Source organism: Triturus cristatus, chromosome 2_1, assembly GCF_964204655.1.
Source record: "Triturus cristatus chromosome 2_1, aTriCri1.1, whole genome shotgun sequence".
Lineage (NCBI taxonomy): Eukaryota > Metazoa > Chordata > Amphibia > Caudata > Salamandridae > Triturus > Triturus cristatus.
In genome coordinates this window covers 898,202,418-898,223,274 of record NC_140581.1, presented here as the reverse complement: position 1 = coordinate 898,223,274, position 20,857 = coordinate 898,202,418, and the positions used below count along the sequence as shown (strand labels likewise).

Below are 20,857 nucleotides of genomic sequence, written 5' to 3'. Positions count from 1 at the left end.
ACGCTAACTTCCATTAAACATATTTAAGGTCAGCTTTATGAATAGATTTGAAGGGACTCTTCTTTAGCTGTAAGGGAACTATATTGATTTGCTAAGGAACTGGAAGGTTCTGCAAAGGAGGATAAACCCTGAAACGTGATTTTAAGACTTCCTTTATGGTTCTATATGACCACAAAAAAGAATTGTTCAAATACCTCCTATAACGACATATGGCTGCCAAATGGACCTTAACCGAAGAGTAAGACTAGATTGTGATGGATATAATTTCTGAGGTTGCGATGAGAGTGGATGCACTTTGTTGTCCACACACCATAAACAAAATCATTTCCACTTAACATTATAGGTTGCATTAGTTGACTCCGCTCTGGCTTTAGCTAGAATTGGTCTACACTTCTGCAGAATGTTTAGATGTGAACAATTGTTGAATCCTGTAGCCAAGCCGACAAGTTCAAGAGTTTCGGTTTCGGATGAAGCACCTGATTGTTGTTATTTGAGAGAAGAGTGTTAATTTCCAATCTTTCACCTCTGATAAGAGAAGTAGCTCGGTAAACCAGTCTTGGGATTATCAAAATTATTCTGCACGATTCTCTCTTTATCTTGAACAAGACTTTGGGAATTAAATGTATTGGAGAGAAAGTGTAGGCAAATATTCCCGTCCATGCTATTGAAAAAGCATTCTCACATTATTGTGGCTGATGGCGCCAACTTTCGAAGAATTGACACTCCTGGTTCTGGGCTGCAGCAAAGAGGTCGAGATTCAGCGTTTCCCATCTCGCAAAGACATTGTTAAGAACTTTTTGGCTAAGCTCCCATTCGTGACAAGAATTTGTCATTCTGCTCAACGTATCCGCTCACTTATTGTGACTGCACAGCTTCTGCTCAAGTGAACTTGATGCGTCAATGCCCATTTCCAAGTCCTTTGTGCTTATCGAGATAAGAGGCGAGATCTGGTTGCCTCTTGCTTATTTAGGTACTGTTTCAATGTAGTTTTATCCAGCCATTTTAGGACTGAAGCCTTCGCTATTCTAAGTAAAAAGCAAATTGGAAATTGGTTATCGGTTCTCCTACTGGCTGATGTTTCAACAGGTTTGTGACTGGTGCCTGACTCAAATCATTGTCTTCTATTTGAGTCCTTAGCTGGAGGTGCTTGCTTTCTCCGCGCCGCTTGCTTTGTATAAACCTCTGAGGGATGCAAAAGATATTGTTGTTCTTGTTAAGGATCCTGATGACGCCGGTGAAACTAATATGGCTGATAACTGTAAGACTGAAATCCTCCTCTATAGATAAATTGCCTTCTGCCTCTGATCCTTCGAAAGGGCTGCCGCCTTTGTTGTAGAATACCCAGCGACCTACCAGAGTCAGTATCTGCTTTAAACGTTTGAAGGGCATCATTTTTTTTTTTTTTTTTTGAAACCGTTTATTGCAATCTCAAGAATATACAAGTATGGGCCTACAACCTTCCGGCCGGCCGCTAGAATGACAGGAGCATATGACATACGTACAAAAACACTTGGCGTTGCAGAGAAGCAAAATCAGGAGGTATCAGCGTCGTGGGCCACATCACTCTGACCCCACAATACGGTTTCATTTTATACAAACAACACAAAAACCACACCCGCAAGGCAACCCGCAATCGAAAGTAACAGCACGTGCTCCCCGAATGGGGGACCCCAGCCATCCACAGGAGTCTAAAGAGGGGAAGGGGAACAGATCGAGGACTGGGGGAACTCCGTGCTCGGGGCTAGGGAAAGGAGTCAACTAAGGGGACGGGGCTGGTGAGGCCGCAGGCAGCAGTGGTGGCGCGCAGATACCCCCGCGGTAGGCGTTCCAGGGGCCCCATACTTTCACCCATGCCCCAGGCTTACCCCTCGCCACATACACCACCTTTTCTCGGAACATGCACCAATCCATGTGTTCTTTCCAGGCCGACACCGCCGGGGGCCTCTGGGATCCCCACAGTTGAGCAATGTCACGCTTAGCTATCATATATCCCAGAGTCACCCATCGCGTCTGCGGAACCGAGTAGTCAGTTGGTTCCCACACATTCAGCAGGCATCTCCTCGCTTCAGGCAGCAGCGCGACATGCGTAACCACTCGCAGGACCTCATGCACACCACGCCAGAATCGCTCCACCTTCGGGCATTCCCACAAAATATGCAAAAAAGTCGCCAAAGCACCACACCCACGCTTACACAACCCATCCTCAGCATAGCCCATACGCAGAAGCCTTGGCCCCGTCATGTAAACCCGATGGAGTATCTTAAGCTGGACGAAGCGAAGGCGAGCCGGTATGGCCACCTCCTTCGGAGAGGCCACCGCGGAAATCCAGTCTTCGTCGTCCAACTCCAGCCCGTCGGCAACCCAAGCCTCGCGGAGGCCAGTCAGCAAGCCCGAGCGGTCATTAATCAATTTTTTGTAAATAAGGGAGATCGTGCTGTCCGGAACGTGGCCATCCAGCACTCTATCCTCCAGGGGGGAAGACTCCGGGATGGAGGCGACGTCTGGGAAGACTGAGCCCAGCGCGTGACGGACCTGCAAGTACCGAAAGTATTCACTGCCCTGCAGCTGAAACTCCGTCTGCAGCGTCTCGAATGTTTTAAATCCCCCCCTCGTCCAGAGGTCCCCCACTTTACTGATGCCGATCGTGTCCCACTTCTCGAAGCCCTTCGAGGTCCACAGGGAGCCCAATCTCTCAGACGCGTACAACGGTGATGCCCGGGTCAAACGGTCCTTCCACCCCATAGCTGCGTTAGCCGCGTGCCATACTCGTACCATGACACGCGTAGGTCCCGTCAGGCGGGGGCCGGGCGCGCCAGAGTAGAGCGCTCGATTATAGTCGCCACCAGGCAGGAGCATCTTGTCCATTTCAAATGCCGGGTTTAAGGCGGGCCCGTAAAGGCCATGATTAATTGCAGCTAGCTGGGAGGCCCAGTAATACCGTTTAATATCCGGGAGGGCAATCCCCCCGTCGTACCATGGGAGCGTCAACTTCGCCAGGGCAATACGCGGCCTCCCGTCCCAGAACAGGCGGCGCTGTAGACTCTCCACCTCACGGAAGTAGCGCGCCGGGACTAAATCCATAGTATTCTGGAGAGCGTACAGGAAGCGTGGCAACGACATCATCTTAAACAATGCCGCCCGGCCGAGCGGCGAAAGCGGCAGGCGCCGCCAGCGCGCGACGTCCTCCTTCAAGCGCTGGAGGGGGGGAAGCAAATTCCGCTCGTAGCGGGCCTCCGGGTCCAGAGTAATGTAAACCCCCAGGTACCGAAACCCTTGTGAGGCAATCTGGATCGGACAGCCCCGCGGGAGGACGGGAGCCTCCCCGGAAAGCACATACACACATGATTTAGCCCAGTTGATGACAAGGCCTGAGTTGCGGCCGAATGAGCGCAAAACATCAACCAGGACAATCAGTGATTTACGCGGGGAGGCTAGGTACAAAAGGATATCGTCAGCGTATAGGGACACGCGGTCCTCATACTCGGGGGTCCAACGGAGACCACGGATGGAAGGGTGCCACCGCAGCCACTCCGCCAGGGGTTCCAAGGCCAGCGCGAACAGGAGCGGCGACAAGGGACAGCCCTGTCGCGTGCCCCGTCCCAGCTCGAATGGGACCGATACTCTTCCATTCACCACCACCTGCGCCAATGGGCCCGAATACAACAATTTGACCCAGCTGATGAACCCCGGGCCAAATCCAAACTTCGCCAGCATAGCCCAGATGTATGGCCACTCGAGCGTGTCAAACGCCATGGTGGCGTCTAAGGACGCCAATATGGCCGGCTCCTGCACAAACGGGACACGCGCGAGCACCCGTGCAAGCGCCGCAGATTAAGGGCCGTGTTGCGATGGGGAATAAAGCCGGACTGGTCTTGGTGGACCAGATCGCCCACCACGCCGACCAGCCGGTTGGCTAGCACCTTGGCGAGGATTTTGGGCTCCGCATTCAAGAGCGAGATAGGCCGGTAGGATGTAACCCGGTCTCGAGGTCTCCCTTCCTTGTGGATCACCACGATTGTAGCCAGACGTTGGTCCGGCGGGAGGGAGCCCAGCGAGTGGGCCGCCAGGAACATCGCACGGAGGTGGGGTGCCAGTACATCCGGTCGCAGCTTATACAACTCGATAGGGATGCCGTTCGGGCCCATGGCCTTGCCGGATGCGACCGAGCGTATGGCGAGGGCAATTTCGTCGGAGGTAGGAGCGGCATCTAACGACACCCTGTCCTCCACCGAAAGGGAAGGCAGCGCGATATCCCTAAGCAGGGCATGGGAATCCTCCTCCGAGCAGGGAGAAACCGGGGAATACACCTCGCGGAAATAATCCGCGAAACAAGAGACAATGTCTTCTGGCTCGGTGACACGCACACCATCCATCCTCTCAATCAGCGGGACCACACGACTCGCTCTCTCCTTTTTATCCAACCATGCAAGCAGTTTACCAGCCTTATCACCCACATCATACAGTCGCCCCTGTTGCTCTCTATAGAGGCCCCTGGCCGCCTCCGTGACGAGGGCCCTGTAGGCCGCCTGCTTAAGTTGTAGGACATGTAGTGCAGCATCCGTCACCCCACCCTCTAGATCACCCTCCAATTCAGCGATTTCGGCCTCCACCCGGGTCACCTCCTCCTGCTCGCGCCTCCGGGCATGGGAAATAAAGGAGAGGGCCTCCCCTCTAAGAACTGTTTTGAAGGCTTCCCACAGGGAGATAGCCGAAGGGACGGTCCCCACATTCTCATCGAAATACCGCTGCAAGGATTTAATCAAATCAGCGCGAATGGTGGGGTCGCGCAGGTACCAGGCATTGATTGGAGCTACCCTGCCCTCCCCCCTCGGGAAGACATCAACGTGCAACAGGAGCGGGGAGTGATCTGAAATACCCCGCGCCAAATGGCGCACCTCTCCTACCCTCCCAACATAGGCCGCAGGGACAAGGACATAATCAAGCCGTGAGAGGCTACCATGGGCACCCGAGTGGAAAGTGTACTGCAGCTGCGTGGGATGTTTTAAGCGCCAGCAGTCCACCAATCCCAGTGTATCTAAGAAGCCGGACAGCCATGCCTGCGCCCGGGGAGGTCCCTAGGGGGGTGACGATCCACGGTCCCAGAAACCACCGCATTGAAGTCCCCCCCAACCACCAGAAGCCCCCCCGGAAGGTCAAGGAGGAGGCGCCCTAGGTCTGCAAAAGTCGTAGACTGTAACCCCGGTGGGACGTACACTGATACAAAGACAACTACTTTACCCTCCATTCTCCCCACTAAGACAGTGTAGCGTCCCCTCTCATCATGGCGCACCTCGTCTATTTCCAACGGGAGCGAGTTCTTCACCATGATGCCCACCCCCCGTGAGCCCGACGTGAAGCCCGAGTGGGCCACCAAGCGATAGCCACGCCGATTCATGGCACAAAAGGAATTACCAATAAGGTGTGTCTCCTGCAGAAAGACCACATCTGGCGAAAGTCGTTTCAAATACTGCAGGACCACACCTCGCTTAATCCTATCCCCCAGTCCGTTAACGTTCCAGGACAATAAAGTCAGGTCCCTACCCCCCATCACATACAGAAGCCATCATTCGTCCCCCCGAGAGCACCTTAAAAACACCAATACAATAAAGGGTTTGCCTTGCGGTAAAAACGAACAACACCCCACCCCAACCCACCCATCCCAACAGAACTCCCCCCTCCCTGCACCCCTGCATGAGCCCAAACAGCCCCCCCAAAGTGCAGTGTGCCTGTCGCCCCATGAATGATTAAACTAACTAGTCCCCCAGAGGAGGAGGGAGAGCCCCCAAGAGACCCCGTACCACCTCCACAGGAGGGAGACTTAACGAACAGTCAAAAATGACGACAATGTTGTCCAGAGCGAGGCCTACTATTAGTCCCTCAGTCCTGATCCGGCGAGCCCTCCCCTCCAACCGCGCCCCCCCCCACCCCCCCGGCCCCGATCCCCGGGCAAGGAGTCCAACCAGTCCCCGGCCGCCTCGGGACGATCAAAAAAGTGCGTGCGGCCATCCACCTCCACCCGCAACTTAGCTGGAAAAAGCATCGCATACTTGAGGTTCAGGTCCCGTAGACGACGTTTGACTCCGAGAAAGCTCAGTCTCTGCTTCTGGACCGCTGGGGTGAAATCAGGATAGAAGTTTACGTCCATATTGTCAAGTCTGACCGGTCCTTGTTGCCTAGAAGTCTGAAGGATAGCGTCTCTGTCCCGAAAGTTGAAAATCCGGGCAATGAGAGGCCTCGGAGGGGCTCCGGCCTTAGGTCTTCCTCCGGGAACCCTGTGGGCACGTTCCACCGCAAAGAATTTACTCAGCCCCCGGGGCTGGAGATGGGTGAGAATCAGGTCCTCCACAAACAGGTCCGCCGCCGCCTCCTCACGTCCCTCCGGCACCCCGACAATGCGGACATTGTTCCTCCGGGCCCGACCCTCGGAATCCTCCAGTCGACGATCCATCAGGGCGCTCGCCTGGCCAAGCCGGCGCACCTCCTTTTGGAGGGCCGCCACGTCCGCTGTAAGGCCCGAGGTGGTGTGGGCCAAAGAATCGACCCGGTCATTGGTCTTGGATAAATCGGCCCTCACCAGGCCAACATCCACGTGGACCGAGTCAATCTTTTGCGCCAGTGTGTCAAAGCGCTGGTCCACCGAGGCCTTCATCTCGGCGATAGCGCCCATGACATCTCGCAGGGTCAGATCCGCGGGCAGCGCAGGAGCATCAGTTGGGCCCTCAGGGGACCTATGCGGCACCTCGGGAGATCCCTTCTGGAGGGTGTAGCGGTCCATGCTGTTGGACTGATGGGCTGCGCCACGGCGGGTCGATTTCACCTTTGCCCGGTCGCCATCTTGCTTTGTGGACATGGTGTCAGTCCCCAAATCGTGCCAATCACCTCGGAAAAGGCCGACAAACCAGTTCACGGGCTCCGGGGGGGGGCAACCACAGGTCCGCAGGACGGATCACAGCCGGCGGGCCAGCAGGGCACCCCAACGAGGCCACACCACCGCACACCGCCCCGCAACCCAACCTCGCCTACGCAGCAAGGAGGGTGCAAAAGCGAAAGTGAAAGTGCGGGGTACGCGAGTCGCCCAGCCCTGCCCGCCGCCGTTGATCACTTTGTCTCCGAATCGCCCCGCAACTCCAATCCGGGGGGCCGGCGTGGAGAAGGCCGCAAACCTCAATCGGTGCTCCCGCCGGTGTCCGAGGTCCAATTTGGAAGCGGAAAACGGGTGACACCTCAGCTCGGGCTCACCAACACAGTCCCCTCATCTAGGACAGGATATTTTCAGGATTTATGTAGGAGGTCACGGAGGTCCTCGGGAGCCTCGCACCTACGCGGCCATCTTGGTTGCGCGCTAGGCTCCTCCCTCCTCTGAAGGGCATCATTGATGTGTTTTCCAGAGTGCCTATCTGTCAAAAGGCATATCAATAATTTTGCTTTCGACCTCCAGTCTAAAAGATGTTGATTTCAGCCATCCCTGTTTTTGGCAAACAGCTGCTCCAGCTGGTTGTTGAAATCATGCAGATGCAATGTCTAAGGCACATTCAATCATATCCGAAGATGCTTTTTCTCCTTCTAGGAGAATTTTCTTGGCTTCCACCTGATTATCTTCAGGCAAGAATTCAATATACGTCATGATGTTGGCCCACATTTGCCAATTGCAGCATCCGAGTTAGCTGCTCTCACTGTGGTTGATGCTATGGTAGAAAACCTCTTGCCTATATTATCAAGACATCTCCCTTTCCGATCAGGAGTAGGGAAAGATGCAGATGGATTTCTGGAACGGCATTGGGCTGCTTGCATGTCTATAGAATCAGCTTTAGGATGACCAATAAGACAATTTGGAGCATTTTCTGGTGCTGTATATTTCTTGTCTAGACGAGGGTTGATTGCTGATATAGTCGCTTGGTTTTTCACTACTTTAATTCCATCTTTCCATATGAAGTCTTTTATGAGAATTGCTTTCACTGACATTTGTGATGGCTCCTTTAAGTCATAAAGAAAACAGTCAGTATAGAGTACTGCAATGGAATATCAAATCTTTTGGAAGCGCTCCCCAGAAGAGCATGAAACTCTCCTGTGTCGTCTGACGGAGAGTCGGCCGGTTTAGGAGCAGGTGGTGGAGAAATGGAAGCTAAATAGTCGTCCCATTCTGAATCCTTATCATGGTCATCCTGGACCTCCCCTTCTTCTCTGTAATCATCTGAATACACATCTTGCAACTTGTAAGATGGGATAGCCTTTACTTGCGGCGTTTTAGTTTTTTTACTTGTGACCTTGTGAGACGTTTTAGGTGCTGATGGCTGAACCTCTAGAGAAAGCGGCACCAAAGGTTGCTTTGGTGGTGAAGGCTTGGAAGAACCAGGAACTTTTTTGTGGTAATCTATGAGCATGCCTCTTAAGTCTCTACCCAGAGCTCTAGGAACTTGCAACATCTCCTCCTGATATGCATATTCCTGGTAGAAAAGCTCATATCTATGAAAATAATGAGGCAGTATCGTTTTTCTTAACTCCTGGATGTCCTGAGGGGGAAAATAATCACCTTTCATACAATCAACATCTTGATATTTAACGTGGAGGTCAGTTGGGCTCTATGCAAGCCAAATGCACCATCATTATCTTCCTCATCATCATTAGACTCCTCCATATCTAACAGGGGACTTGGTGGTAAAGGTGAGACTTTCTTATGAGATGTAAGTGCAATAGAAATACCCTTTTCTGAAATCAGGATCACCTTTTTGCGTCAGCGGTATAGGCAGAGATGTCGTCTATAATGTCGACGATGATTTCTAACTTGCTAGTTTGGTCCCCGGCGAGGTGGATGTTGTCTTTGAAGAAGTCACTGTCTACGCCGTTAAGATTGTCGAAGTCGTCATAGCTACCATCAGAGGTGTCTACTGAGTACTCAGACACCTGCTTTGGTAAATAGGTCGACAAGGATTTTGTCAAGGGTTTTAATGTCATTTATGATCTGCTTGTTGTCAATGTTTCTTTTAAAGTAATCAAAAACTTACTTGATGGAGTCGTAGGCCCACATGTGAATTTTGAGCAATCTTCAATTCTTAAATGTTTTGAAGAATGACACTCTGATCTCTCTCTCTCTTGTGAGATCTTTTGGAGGATTCTGAGGTAGTTATACTTTCCTCGCCAGATATTTGTGTGTCCTTATTCTTGAGCTTTTGAAGCCACAGCAGCAGCCTACCTTCTCTGTCTTTCAAAGTATATGAGGAGAAAGTATGACATATTTTGCTGTATTTCACTTTGTGTGAAGCCAATTCATACATTTCTTGTGGGGATCTTCTAAATAAAGTTTATTTCTTCCCACAGGAACTGTAATTGCAATTAGACACTTGTAGAGCGCTACTGTCACTCCGAGGAGCATCTTGGCGCTGAACAGAACCCAGAGTTGGAAGCCTACTGGGTGACTGCCAAAGGCGAGGGAAACAGGTGTTAGATATGAGTTTTGCACAGAGCGTCCGATGCTGCAAAAATTTAGGTCTTTAGGGCTTTCCTAAAGAGAGTCTCGGATTGGATCTGATGAAGCTGGATTGGGAGTTTATTCCATGCCTTAGACCCAATCACTGCAAGCGATTTTCCTCCTTTCGAGGCCAATCTAAAAGCTGGTATTTTTAGCAGATTAGCGTTAGACGACAAGACTCCGGGAGGGCGTATAGAGCATGAATCTGGTTCAAAGATAATAAGGACCTGAGGAGTGAACAGTCCTGAAGGTAATTATCAGGACCTCGAAAAGCACTGGTTTATGAACTGGCAGCCAGTGAAGTGTTTCTAAAGCTGCTGATGAAGAGGACCTCCTGGGCCATTTCAGCACTAACCGTGCTGCTGTATGTTGAACCATCTGAAGCTTATGCAAAACAGACTTGTTGGAACCTGCATAAAGGCTGTTGCAGTAGTCCAGTTTGGATGTGATTAGGGCCACTGCAACTGTCTGTCTGACTGAGATGGGAAGCAGATCAAAAAACTTTTAAAGAGTTTTAATTATATGGAAATAAGTGCCAGCAACTGCCAGTGATTGCTGTTTGAAAGAAAGAAGGCATCAAATGTTATTCCTAGGTTTCTGACCACATTCACTGTGTTGGGTGGGGGGGTTCGGGGGGTTGTCGGCTGACCACCAAATCCTAGGAGAGAAAGCATTCCCTTGTCCTAATGGTAATATTTCCGTCTATTTGGAATTACACTGTAGATGGTTAGTTTTCATCCATTTGAAGATAGCGGCAAGGCATAGGGGTAGGTTTTCTTCCGCCTGTGTGGTGTTCTTGTCCAAAACCAGAATAAGCTGCGTATCGTCCGCATAGGAGATGGTCTCTATATTGAAGGACGATATCAAATTCATCAATGGGGCAATATAAGCGTTAAAAAGTGTGGGATGAGGCTGGACCCCTGGGGTAGGCCAGGGAGTAGTGGTTTTTCTTCTGATTTATATTTGCCTAGTGTGATAACTTGTCTGCGATTCTGCAGAAAATTCTGGAACCATGCAAGGACTGTGTGGGAGATACCAAATGAAGCGAGACTGTCTAGGGCTATTACATGCAAGACCGTGTCGAACGAGGCCGGCAGGTCTAATAACACCAATACTGCATTTTTTCCCTGGTCAAGGGCGACTCTAAGAGATTCAGCCATATACAGTAGGGCCGATTCAGTGGAATGTTGAGATCTGAAACCGGATTGGTTGGGGTGGAGTAGATTTGCTTGTTCCAGATATGTTGTAAGTTGGATGTTAACGAGTTTTTCTGTGATCTTGCTGAGACAGGGTAGGAGAGAAATAGGTCGCAAATTGGAGAGGGTAGAGGGGTCCGCAAGTTGTTTCTTGTGTAGCGGCTTTACAGCTGCAAGCTTCCATTCTGTTGGAATCTTAGCCGTTGACAAAGAGGCATTTATTATGTTGTTTATGATGGGATTCACTATGTCAATAATGGCATGTAATATCAGGGGTGGGCAGGGATCAAAGGGGGAGCCTGATTTAATGGTAAGGATCGCCTGACGCGATTCTTCAGAAGTGATCTGCCTAAAAGTTTGCAAAGTCGCTCTGTCTTTGCCTAAGGCAGCCTCATTATTTGTGGAAGGAAAACAGGGAGGGGATACATCTTTTTGTAATATTAAGACTTTCTGTTCGAAGTCATCGGCTATGATATTGCAGCGGGACTGCGAGGGGGGGTCTCTTGTTCTAAGATTTTAGGATTAGTGAATGTGTTGACTATCTTAAAGATGGCTTTTTGGTTGAAATTGGTTGTTTTGATTACTTCTGTATAGTAAGCTTTTTGGGCTATTTTAATCTGAATATGATGTTTTTTGAGGGCAGCTTTAAAATCACTTGGCTCCATCAGGTCATAGTTACTACGCCATATGCATTCTAAAAACCTACAATGAATTTGTAATTCTTTCAGGGTTTGCGAAAACCAAGTGGCGGAGAGCTTCTTTATTGGTCGGCCGTTGTGTGGGCCGGGAGGGGCAAAACAGTCCCTCAAAGTGTGAATCCACTGCACAAAAAGCTGGTTATCTACTTTTGGGTCTCCTGACAGGTTGGGTCTGCAGGCTAGCGCTGTTGAATGGAGATCAGGGTGGGCCGTTATCTCCTTCCACCTGGGCTTATCTTGTTGATGGAACCTGACGTGCCCCTCCAGGTTGCCCCTGGATTGTTATGTATTTCGTCAAGATGGATGTTAATGTCTCCTAACAGAGTGAAATTGGAGAATGTAAGAGCAAGTGAGATCACTATGTCTCCAATATTTTCCAAAAAGGCCTTATGGGACCCCGGTGGACGGTAAAGTAGTGCTCCTGCAAACGTGAGGGAGTCGCCTAATTGGAAGTAGAAGCCAATGCCCTCTGCTCTTTTTATTGTCTGACAGTTGGGATGTTGAGCACCTCAGAGAGCTACGGTGGATGATTGCTAGACCTTCCCCACGCTGTTCTAATCTGTCTAATCTCTGAATGATGTAGCCAGGGGGGAAGGCATTGACTATATCTGTATTGCACCAGACCTTCAGCCAAGTTTCGGTGACGAAAAGGAAATCGAGATTGTCATTTATTATTAAGTCGTAAATATGTTGGGCATGCTTGCACATAGACCTGGCTGGGAACCACATAGCATGAAAAGGCTCTTTTTTGAAGTGTCTGACATAAGGATCTATCAGAATCTCTCTCATCAAAGTTTGGGGGAGAGAGAGACATTTCCCAATATTACTTGCTGTAGGAACTAAAAACTTAAAAATGAAATGGAGATTCCCATCACACGATGTGCGGTTGAAAATCTAGTATGGTAGCCCTTGAGAGGAGTGCTTAATAGGGTGCTGGAGCCTGATTGGCTGAAGTTTAGTTCTGTTTAATCCAGGTGAATTGGTTACTAAATAGGTTGCTTTACAGCAAGTTTTACATGTTTATAACACATTACTGTTTTGTAATTATACGCTGGGACTCGCACTTCAACGATGGGAAATGATTCAAGCATGTGACTATGAAAGATCCAATACTGGAGAATATCAGGATGATAAGAGCGGCCACTTACCCAATGTAAGATCTGTCCAGGCTGCTATTTTGTTGCCCTTAACCTTTGAGACAAATGCTGTTACTGGATTCATAAACAAAGTATGCATTTTGAATCGTGCAAGGCTTCTCTGGAAGCAGAGGGATTGTCTAGCTTCGACCGGTACATCAATTAAAAATTGTTTATATGTACATAACATGCTGAACGTTTGACTTTTGCAGCTCCGTATTGCACTTGTTAAGTGTGCTGCCGACTCCATTTCTCATGATGAAGTTTTCCAAGGGTATGCCCTTGCTGATTTCACAGCTAAAAAGGCTGCCTTATTTCAAACCAATGAAGTCATTAAACGATCTGTCTTTGTTTCAAAACCAAGCCTCAAAAATCCCAAACCTATACCTACACTAAGTAAATTGAGCAAGGAACCTGAAAGAAGTGTGGCGAGACAGCTCTGGGTGTGCAACTGCATCAAAAATGTCTTCTCCCAAACTGGCACTTTGTATCAAGGAGCTGTCCATGTTGGAAGGGATCATTAGTTTGTTCTACAGTAACCCACTGGTATGAACCATTTGTTACTTCTATACTCCAGAATTATTGTCACTTCTGTGCTATATGCCAGGTCATATTACATTGGTAAGGAAATCAAGACAACCCACGCAGCTCACCCACCCCCTCGGGGTCCATTTGTCTACCTCAAAATGGACTTTACACAGATTCAAAAATGGTGATGCAACAAACCAGAGGCTCCGGGTGCCAGATTCCATTTCCCGGCATCCTTTAGCGTTGCGGGTGCCGCTGACGAGCTCCTACCACGCCAGGAGGCGCCCTAATGGGGCCCAACACTCCCGCAGCACGGGACATGCGCGGGCGTGCCCAGCCAAAGCCCGGAACAGGCTGGGCTGGGCTGGGCCACCCCCCTAAGGCCTGTTGCAGATCTCTACTGTTTTGAGTAAGCAGCCCTCACGGAACAAGGTACTGTTTTTAATTCTGTAACAGATATTTCTTCCTTTTATTTATACCTTGAGAGGTGTGGCTAGCCGTGCTTGTCGGGTTTAGACTTCACTTGCCTATTTGCTCTGCTTCTATTGGTCCACGTCTTCCAAACCAGGCTTGTAGTATGGGCAAGCGAAAGGGTGCTTCAAGCGCTTCTAGCACAATATGTTCCCCCCGCACCCGCTCAACTATCGACAACTACCTAACCCGAGCTCTGGACATTGTTATCGAGACTGAGCCCGGTCCAACAAGCACAGAGGGTGGCGACCAGTTTTGTGATTTTTCTAATTCGTCTTGATTATAATGATGTTTGTCATTTTTATCCATTACTGTTTGTATCTTATCCTCAGAAGATCAAATAAAGACAATTGATTGATTGACTCAAAAATGTGCCTCCTACTCTTAAGTATTTGTAATCGCCTGTAAGTTTTCTGAGCGGGAGGAAGTTTACCAGTGTGCAAGAACAGATGTTTCGCTATCAGAGTGGCCTCTCAAGCAACTGAGGAACATACTTCATTCAAGCAGCAGTACAAGAGATTTCCAAAGACTCAAAGAACAAACACCACTTCCACTGTGCCCATCACCCTGAGTCAGCAGAGAGAACTAACTGTACTCTTAAGAATAAGATAGTAAAAAATCTGTTCTAAGAGCTACAGTAATGGCCTGATGCTTTGCCAATCAAACTCAAAGAACTAAACTGAGCCCCTACGAATTAGTTATGAGACGCCCTATAATGTTGTCTTCAAACGCACCAGCCTCAGGTGCTATACCTGACTTGCAGCTCTCCAGTACTGCAAAAAACATATTTATGGTTTCAACAAGCTTCCTTAGCTGACTGTCCATCCAAAGTCTGCCACAGCCCTCAGCAATGTACAGGGTGTACATGGAGGTGCACCTAAGGAAGTCAGCTCTGTAGCTCTGGGCAGAGGACCATACCTTGTGGTGCTCATCACCAATACAGCGGTGAAGTGTTGCAGATTGGCAACATGGGTCCATTCCATCCATAGCAAGCATGCAACCGCCACGCAAGACACCTGCCTACCAGTGCCCATCTCTGGACCTGCATGGGCCCAAGGAAAGGGCCACCTGCAGGAATTTCTCATGCCTCTTCTCCTGCAAAAGGACTGAATACCTGCAGAACAGCTAGACCCACCACCTATTTCCATGGTCAGTTCATCTGTTCTGCAGCCCAGCATCCGCACAACGATGCACCCACCACCTATCATCATTACCACCCCTGTCCAAGGTGAATAGCTGTCTTCTAGATACTGTCTTCCACATAGTACATATATTTTTGGGGCTGGCCTGCTCTCTTTGTCACTGTTCTCAGCCTCTGGTTCCTAGTGGGATCACTCGCGGCTGTAGAATGGGACATCATCAGAAAGTTAAGCTGCACTGTGGTTGTCCTTGAATACAGCCACTGATCGGTGTACCAGTACTCTCACTTGCTGTTGCTAGAGAAATATTGGCAAATGATAAATCTTTCTTTCTGCAGGATTTCCATTCACTTGTTCGCTGATGTCTTGGGGATTGTGCATTTGATCAGAGTGCCGTTAGCAAAAATTAGATCTGCACTAGCCTATTCTATCAATGCACTGGGTACCAGTGTGGGCAGGGGACATTGGCAATATTTACAATCCAAAGGCAACTTTTTGTCAGACACTATTCATCATGCTTATTCAGAACATGCACATGTGAGCACTGAGAGCCAAGTAACTGGACCATCTTTGTGGGACAAAGTGAGTGTGACAAAATTCTATAGACTATACCTGTCTAAGGGCCTGATTACCATCTTGGCGGATGGTATACTCTGTTGCAAAATGACGGATATCCCACCTGCCATATTACAAATTCCATAGGATATAATGGAATTGTAACTTGGTGGACGGGATATCAGTCACATTTGTGACAGAGCAACTCTGTCTGCCAAGGTTGTAATCAGGCCCTAAGGTACCCTCATGGAACATCACTTTCCCACTGGCAAGTGGTGCTTACAAGAGGAGTATGCTAATTTCCTTTGTGGCCAGTGACTGGATCGAGGTCTATTACCCAGGGTATGTGGGCCCTGTTTTTAGACACACTGCTAAACAAAACCTTCAGAAACTGTGAAGATGCAGTGGAGTTTCTGAGACAACCCCATTTTTCTCTGTTTCCTAATAATTGTTTAAGGCAGGCTATCCAATATAATAGAGGAAATTATCAATGCCTCTGTTATCTCTTTAGAGTCTATACCTTATCGGTTAGACACATAAATGATCATGCTCTTGAAGAATGGCCCTGGTATTTGCCCTTCCGGCTAAGAGAAGAGTCTTTGCCACAGTAGGGTCAGAATGTTGTACTCGCATAACTAACACCTCTCTGAGCATTCATAAACAAATAGAACAAATAAATTGTAGAGTTAAGAAGCTGCACAAGTTTAAAAATGCCTTAGAAATAAACAGGAGTGACAGCTGGTCTTGGACATCTGGATTATTTGGAAAGTAGGGAATGAAAACGTTTGAAATAGAAATTGCAATAATTCTTGTTGTATTAGCCATATATATTTTGATTAACATGAGCCTATGCATGAGGATGTTATTGGGATTGTTTATTTTAGTTAAAGAGGAAATCTATGTTGTATGATATGGATACACAACGACCAACGCTGCGTGGAATTCGGACACTGTTATCTGTATTTAGGAGTAATTACAGTTCCTCTCCAGCTACATTCTATGTATCACTGTATAATGGTTTTATGCACTGTACGGTTTATGTTCGCCTCCAAACAGGGAAAAAGAATGAAAAAGACCTTTTTGTAACAATTTCTGTGCGGATTACGCTGTCAAGGTTCCTCAATAAAGCTTGTTAAAAAAAATAAAAAAACATGAGCCTATGCATCATTCAACATCACTGCTGAAAGAAAGGATTTGCCCATGATTATTTACTTAACATTGCAGATAATGCTAACAATTAAGTAGAAAAAGAGAAATGATTAGGCTAAATGCTACTAAACTGTTGTAAGTTTTCACCTCACAGTGAAAAAGGAGGGTTTTGAGAACACATTTTATATCTGCTTGTAATAACGTGTGAAATTGTATTTATACTCGCTTAAAGTACTACCAAAGCTTTTGAATTATTGCACAGTAACACACATTTTAAACGTACTGCCATTTTTTAAATCTAGTATTGTGTATTGCACATTTAGCCTATCTGTTCAAGTAAGTATAGCCTCGGTATGAAATTGGTATATACAAGAGAGAACTGCAGATTTAGAAAAGTCAGCTTTCTCCGTACCCTACTGTATCTTCTGCCAAAGGTCGTCTCAAATTCTTCCCCAACAAGAAGAGCTAGGTACCAGCTTGTTGGTGTCTATCTTCAGTTTAAGTATAACCACATGTTGTTTCTACAATCGCTACATTGAAGAAAGTGTCTAAAAGAGTAAAGATATCCTGAATTTAACAATATGTGGTCAAACAATTTATTTGGTAAAGCGCTGGTCCGCTGCCATTGGGAATTGCACTTTTTTTGCTACTAGTTAAATTTTTGCTTTAAAAAATGTATTAATATACTTCTATGAGCTTTCGTAAGTGTTTATTTCTTTCACAAAAGTCTACCTAATAGAAACTCTGCTGGTCAGAAAACTGACTGTGCGTAGCTGTATGTTCTTCCACACTTGTGTACGATGGAGCAATAAACTCAGTTTCACAAGGTTTACTGAGAACACATACTGATTCTAAATAAAGCATAGGTGTCGACAGTAGGAGAGAGCCTAGAGCTACTTTACTGAAATTTTAACATTTCCATACTTCTCTAGCTCTCTCCTATTGCTGAAATGAGGGATTAGATCCTGTACAGAGGATCCTGAGAGAAAAGACGAGACGAACCTTCAAGAAGAGTAACATCTTGATTCTCATAGGAAGGAGAGACAAGAGAGACAACATAGGTACTCAACGCCTTTCTACCTGCAACTCTTATTCTGAATTGTATTAGTACACCAGATAGTATCTCACGTTTTTGGACCAGTCCAGATTATAACTGAGATTACACTTCAAGTGGGACCTCCTCAGCCCTGGCTGAAAAAGGACAGTGGAAAACCCTATTCACATTAATCTACAGTCAAGTCTTAGTCAAAGCAAACACAAGGAACCAAATGTATATGGTACCACATAGATTTTGCCCATTTAGAAGAGGCTAAGATCCAACCAGTCAAGGCTGTAAGAGTAGTACGCTGGGCATAAACTGTAGCAAAAAACATCATGCAGACTAGATGGGAGTACTGTGTGGTTTCATATCGCTCTGGGTTAAATTGTCTCTCTTGTACTTTTTCGTTCACTACAAAATACACCAGTGGCCTCATGAAGTCACAACAGGTCTGAAAATTGTTTACCAATGGAAAATCTTAGTATTAAATCAATAGGATGAGTGTATTCTCTAACCACTTCATGACTCAAGAACAGACTGAATTGCAGACTGAACTTGCTCTCTATGTAAGATCGGTGGCTCTTACAGACCAACTGGCATTTTACAGATTTTCTAGCATCATTTTACAAACTTAATTAGCCATAAAAAAATAGAAATTCTTTACCTCTAGTGAGGAGAGAATAACTTCCATTCCTGTAGAACCCTTCGCTGTCATCTCCTTTCTGGTTTTCTCTGCAGATCAGAAATTGAAACATGTTTTGTAAATAATTAAACAAAAACTTTTTAAAAAAATAGATGGATGCTCAGATTAGATTTTAAACATACCAATCCGTTTTATAGAATTTGATAATTGAATACCAGTATAGGTCTGGAATATTTATTATATATTTGTGGTACTTCTATAGGGCTGATGGATTCCAAAGAGCTAATAAGCAAACTGTAAACATTTAAGAAATAAATAGAACATAAGCACTGTAAATCAGAGGAACAAATAGGTGTGGCACAGTTACACAAGATTTCAGTAGTGAGATTTCATGGGGAAAGTTATCTGTGGGGACAGGAGGCTTGAAGCAACCTGTTTGCAGGAAAGATGTTACAGGTGCAAGGAACAACACAGCTAAAGGGTTCATTCAGGGCTTTAATCTTCGATGCCAGCACTGTATTGAGCATAGCTTCTAGTGGTCTTGAGCTTGCGGCTATAATTAGCTTGTCTTTAAGATACAGGGTTTATTGAAAAATAAGCAATAAAAGCAATTCTGTAGATATTTAATAATAACAAGACTTCCAGAAGCACTTATGCAGTAAGGATAGGACTATCTGGCTGGGGGTATGGCAGGAGGGTTAAGCAGGGATGCAGAATTTCTTTCATTTGTTGCACTGACCAAGAAGAGTTAGACCCATTCTCAAATTCCCTCTTGTTGCACAAACCCCTTGGCTACTAGCTAACAATGCAAAAAATAGTTGTGAAGTCAAAGAGGAGTCCTCTACTGCATATTTGGGGGTGCTAATAAGCAAATGAGAGAAAATTGGAATGAGCAAAAGAGAAGCACAAAGGCAAGAAAGCAATGGAGAGAAGTACACGTTTGAGCAAAAGATTGAGGGGGAAAAGGAGAAACACACAGATGACAGAGAGCAACACAGAGTGCAGGGGGACAGAAGTACATGTGGGAGACAGCTGGAAAACACATGCATTCCAATAGACTTTGACGAAACCTTGCATAGCTCATCTAGTTGTAGAATGTACTGCTACAGCGCTTGGTAAACACTTCAAATGTTGGTACTGAGGCACAGCAAGAAAAGAGGATTTTTCCCTATGGATCCACAATGTGGTCAAAAGAATAAGGTTAAAATGTGATCAGTATCAATTAAAGTAGGTGTTGGTCCTATTAACAAAAACATTTTCTCAAAAATCAACTGACTTTTAAAATAAAATGGTCCCCCTGCAAGAACAATGTAAATGTAAATGTAATGTAAATGTAAATGTAAACCATTTCACCTTAGTAAATCAAATTATAGCAGTGTATTCAGATGTATTTTTTTTTTTTATTGATGATTTTCAAACATAAATTTAGAAACGTTCAGGCGCACCTCCCCCAAACATCCCCCCACCCCACAACAATGCCATTAGTGATTACATCTGAGCACAGGAGATGGTTTGAGTTCCTCTTCTATGGGATAATGAAGAAAAAGGAGGGAAATTGAAATGAAACAATTGCCCAGGATCACACAATTTAGTCAAGAAGAGAAGCCGGGATTCATCCCAGGTTTTCTGCTTTCACATTGCGCACTTGAGTTCAGGCACCAGATATACATGCTTTGCTTCACCTACACCCACTTTACACCCCTGCTGGCATCAGTGAGGCCCTCGGTCATACCACAGGCCAAGCTTTGCGCAACAGGACATACCTTTAAAGATCGCATCGCCAAAAAAGAGACAATGTGGAAACAGCTCTTCCTCGTAAAAAAAAAACCGCGAATTCAATGTAATAACTGTTGTGCTTTGGAGCTGGATAAAGAACTAGAGCAGGAAGCAAACATTAAGATCAAGTTTAATGTTTAAGGAATACACTCTACACAAGTTACTTACTCACTAAAAGCCGTGTAAACATGCAATTTTTAAGATTCACCTGTCTAATAAAAATGTTGTCACTTTCAGCCGTTTCCGAGCTTATTTGCCAATTGAAATGTTGAAAATATACACGAGGTGTCTAAAAAATATAACAATAAATTATTATAAGGGCATAAAACCACTTATTGTGATGTAATTTCCTGCGATGCCATTGTAATCTGCATATGATAATTAGTCCCCCGACTATACGTGTGCTTTGGGCTGAACATTAAATATAAACAAACTAAAGCGTTCAACGGAGCCGCAGTTCTACGACCACGTGCATAAAGTATCCAAACATTAAACTCGAAAAGGGCGCCGCGATTCCTAAAACGCTAAGGGATCGCCCAAAGGCGCTATACAGACGCAAGAAGTAACATAAAACGAATGTTTCCTATCGTAAATCTTGGAATGCTGGCACTCACCTCCCGCCGCTGTGAACCATGTACACAAAATGCTGTGCTCCTAAGCTGTAAATCGCCCTGGCGAGGCCCCTTTCTATCTGAGCTAAGCTTCACGAAGCTACTTTAAGACACCGAACGCTTCGTCCCCCTTGCAGGCTCGCGTCGGTGTGTTGTGACACGGTGTCAAGTGCAAACAAATGCGGAAAGTAGCCTCTTCTCTGTCCCGCCTCCTTCCTCCCGAGAGGCCCCGTGCATGCCTTTGGAGGCTTCTCACAATTTTCATGACAGCCTCTCGAACTGGAAAGGCTGTGGGAGGAAAGCGAACAGATGCCTGGGTGCTCTAAATAAAATCCAGAGAATCCAGAGCATGTCATATTGCTGTGCGGTGCCACACTGTCAAATATCTAAAGCGCTCTATGGCTTACTCAGCAGTCTTAAGGCTCTCTCACTATAACGTGTTATTCGCAA

At 46.7% G+C, this 20,857-nt stretch overlaps 1 protein-coding gene across 2 annotated transcripts in view; it reads right to left on the bottom strand.

Annotated features, from left to right (window-relative positions):
- AGTPBP1 (ATP/GTP binding carboxypeptidase 1) overlaps positions 1 to 20,857 on the bottom strand; it is a 1,256,713-nt gene that overhangs the window by 903,554 nt on the left and 332,302 nt on the right. Inside the window, exons 1-2 of one of the 2 annotated variants that reach the window (XM_085633102.1) lie at positions 20,411 to 20,568; positions 18,042 to 18,109 (exon numbers count right to left, since the gene is read on the bottom strand). In XM_085633102.1, coding sequence (XP_085489228.1) covers positions 18,042 to 18,092 — 51 coding nt within the window. In that variant the 5' untranslated portion in view covers positions 18,093 to 18,109; positions 20,411 to 20,568. Of the gene's footprint in view, positions 1 to 18,041; positions 18,110 to 20,410; positions 20,569 to 20,857 lie in introns of those variants that run through there. The other variant, XM_085633101.1, reaches the window with a different exon arrangement.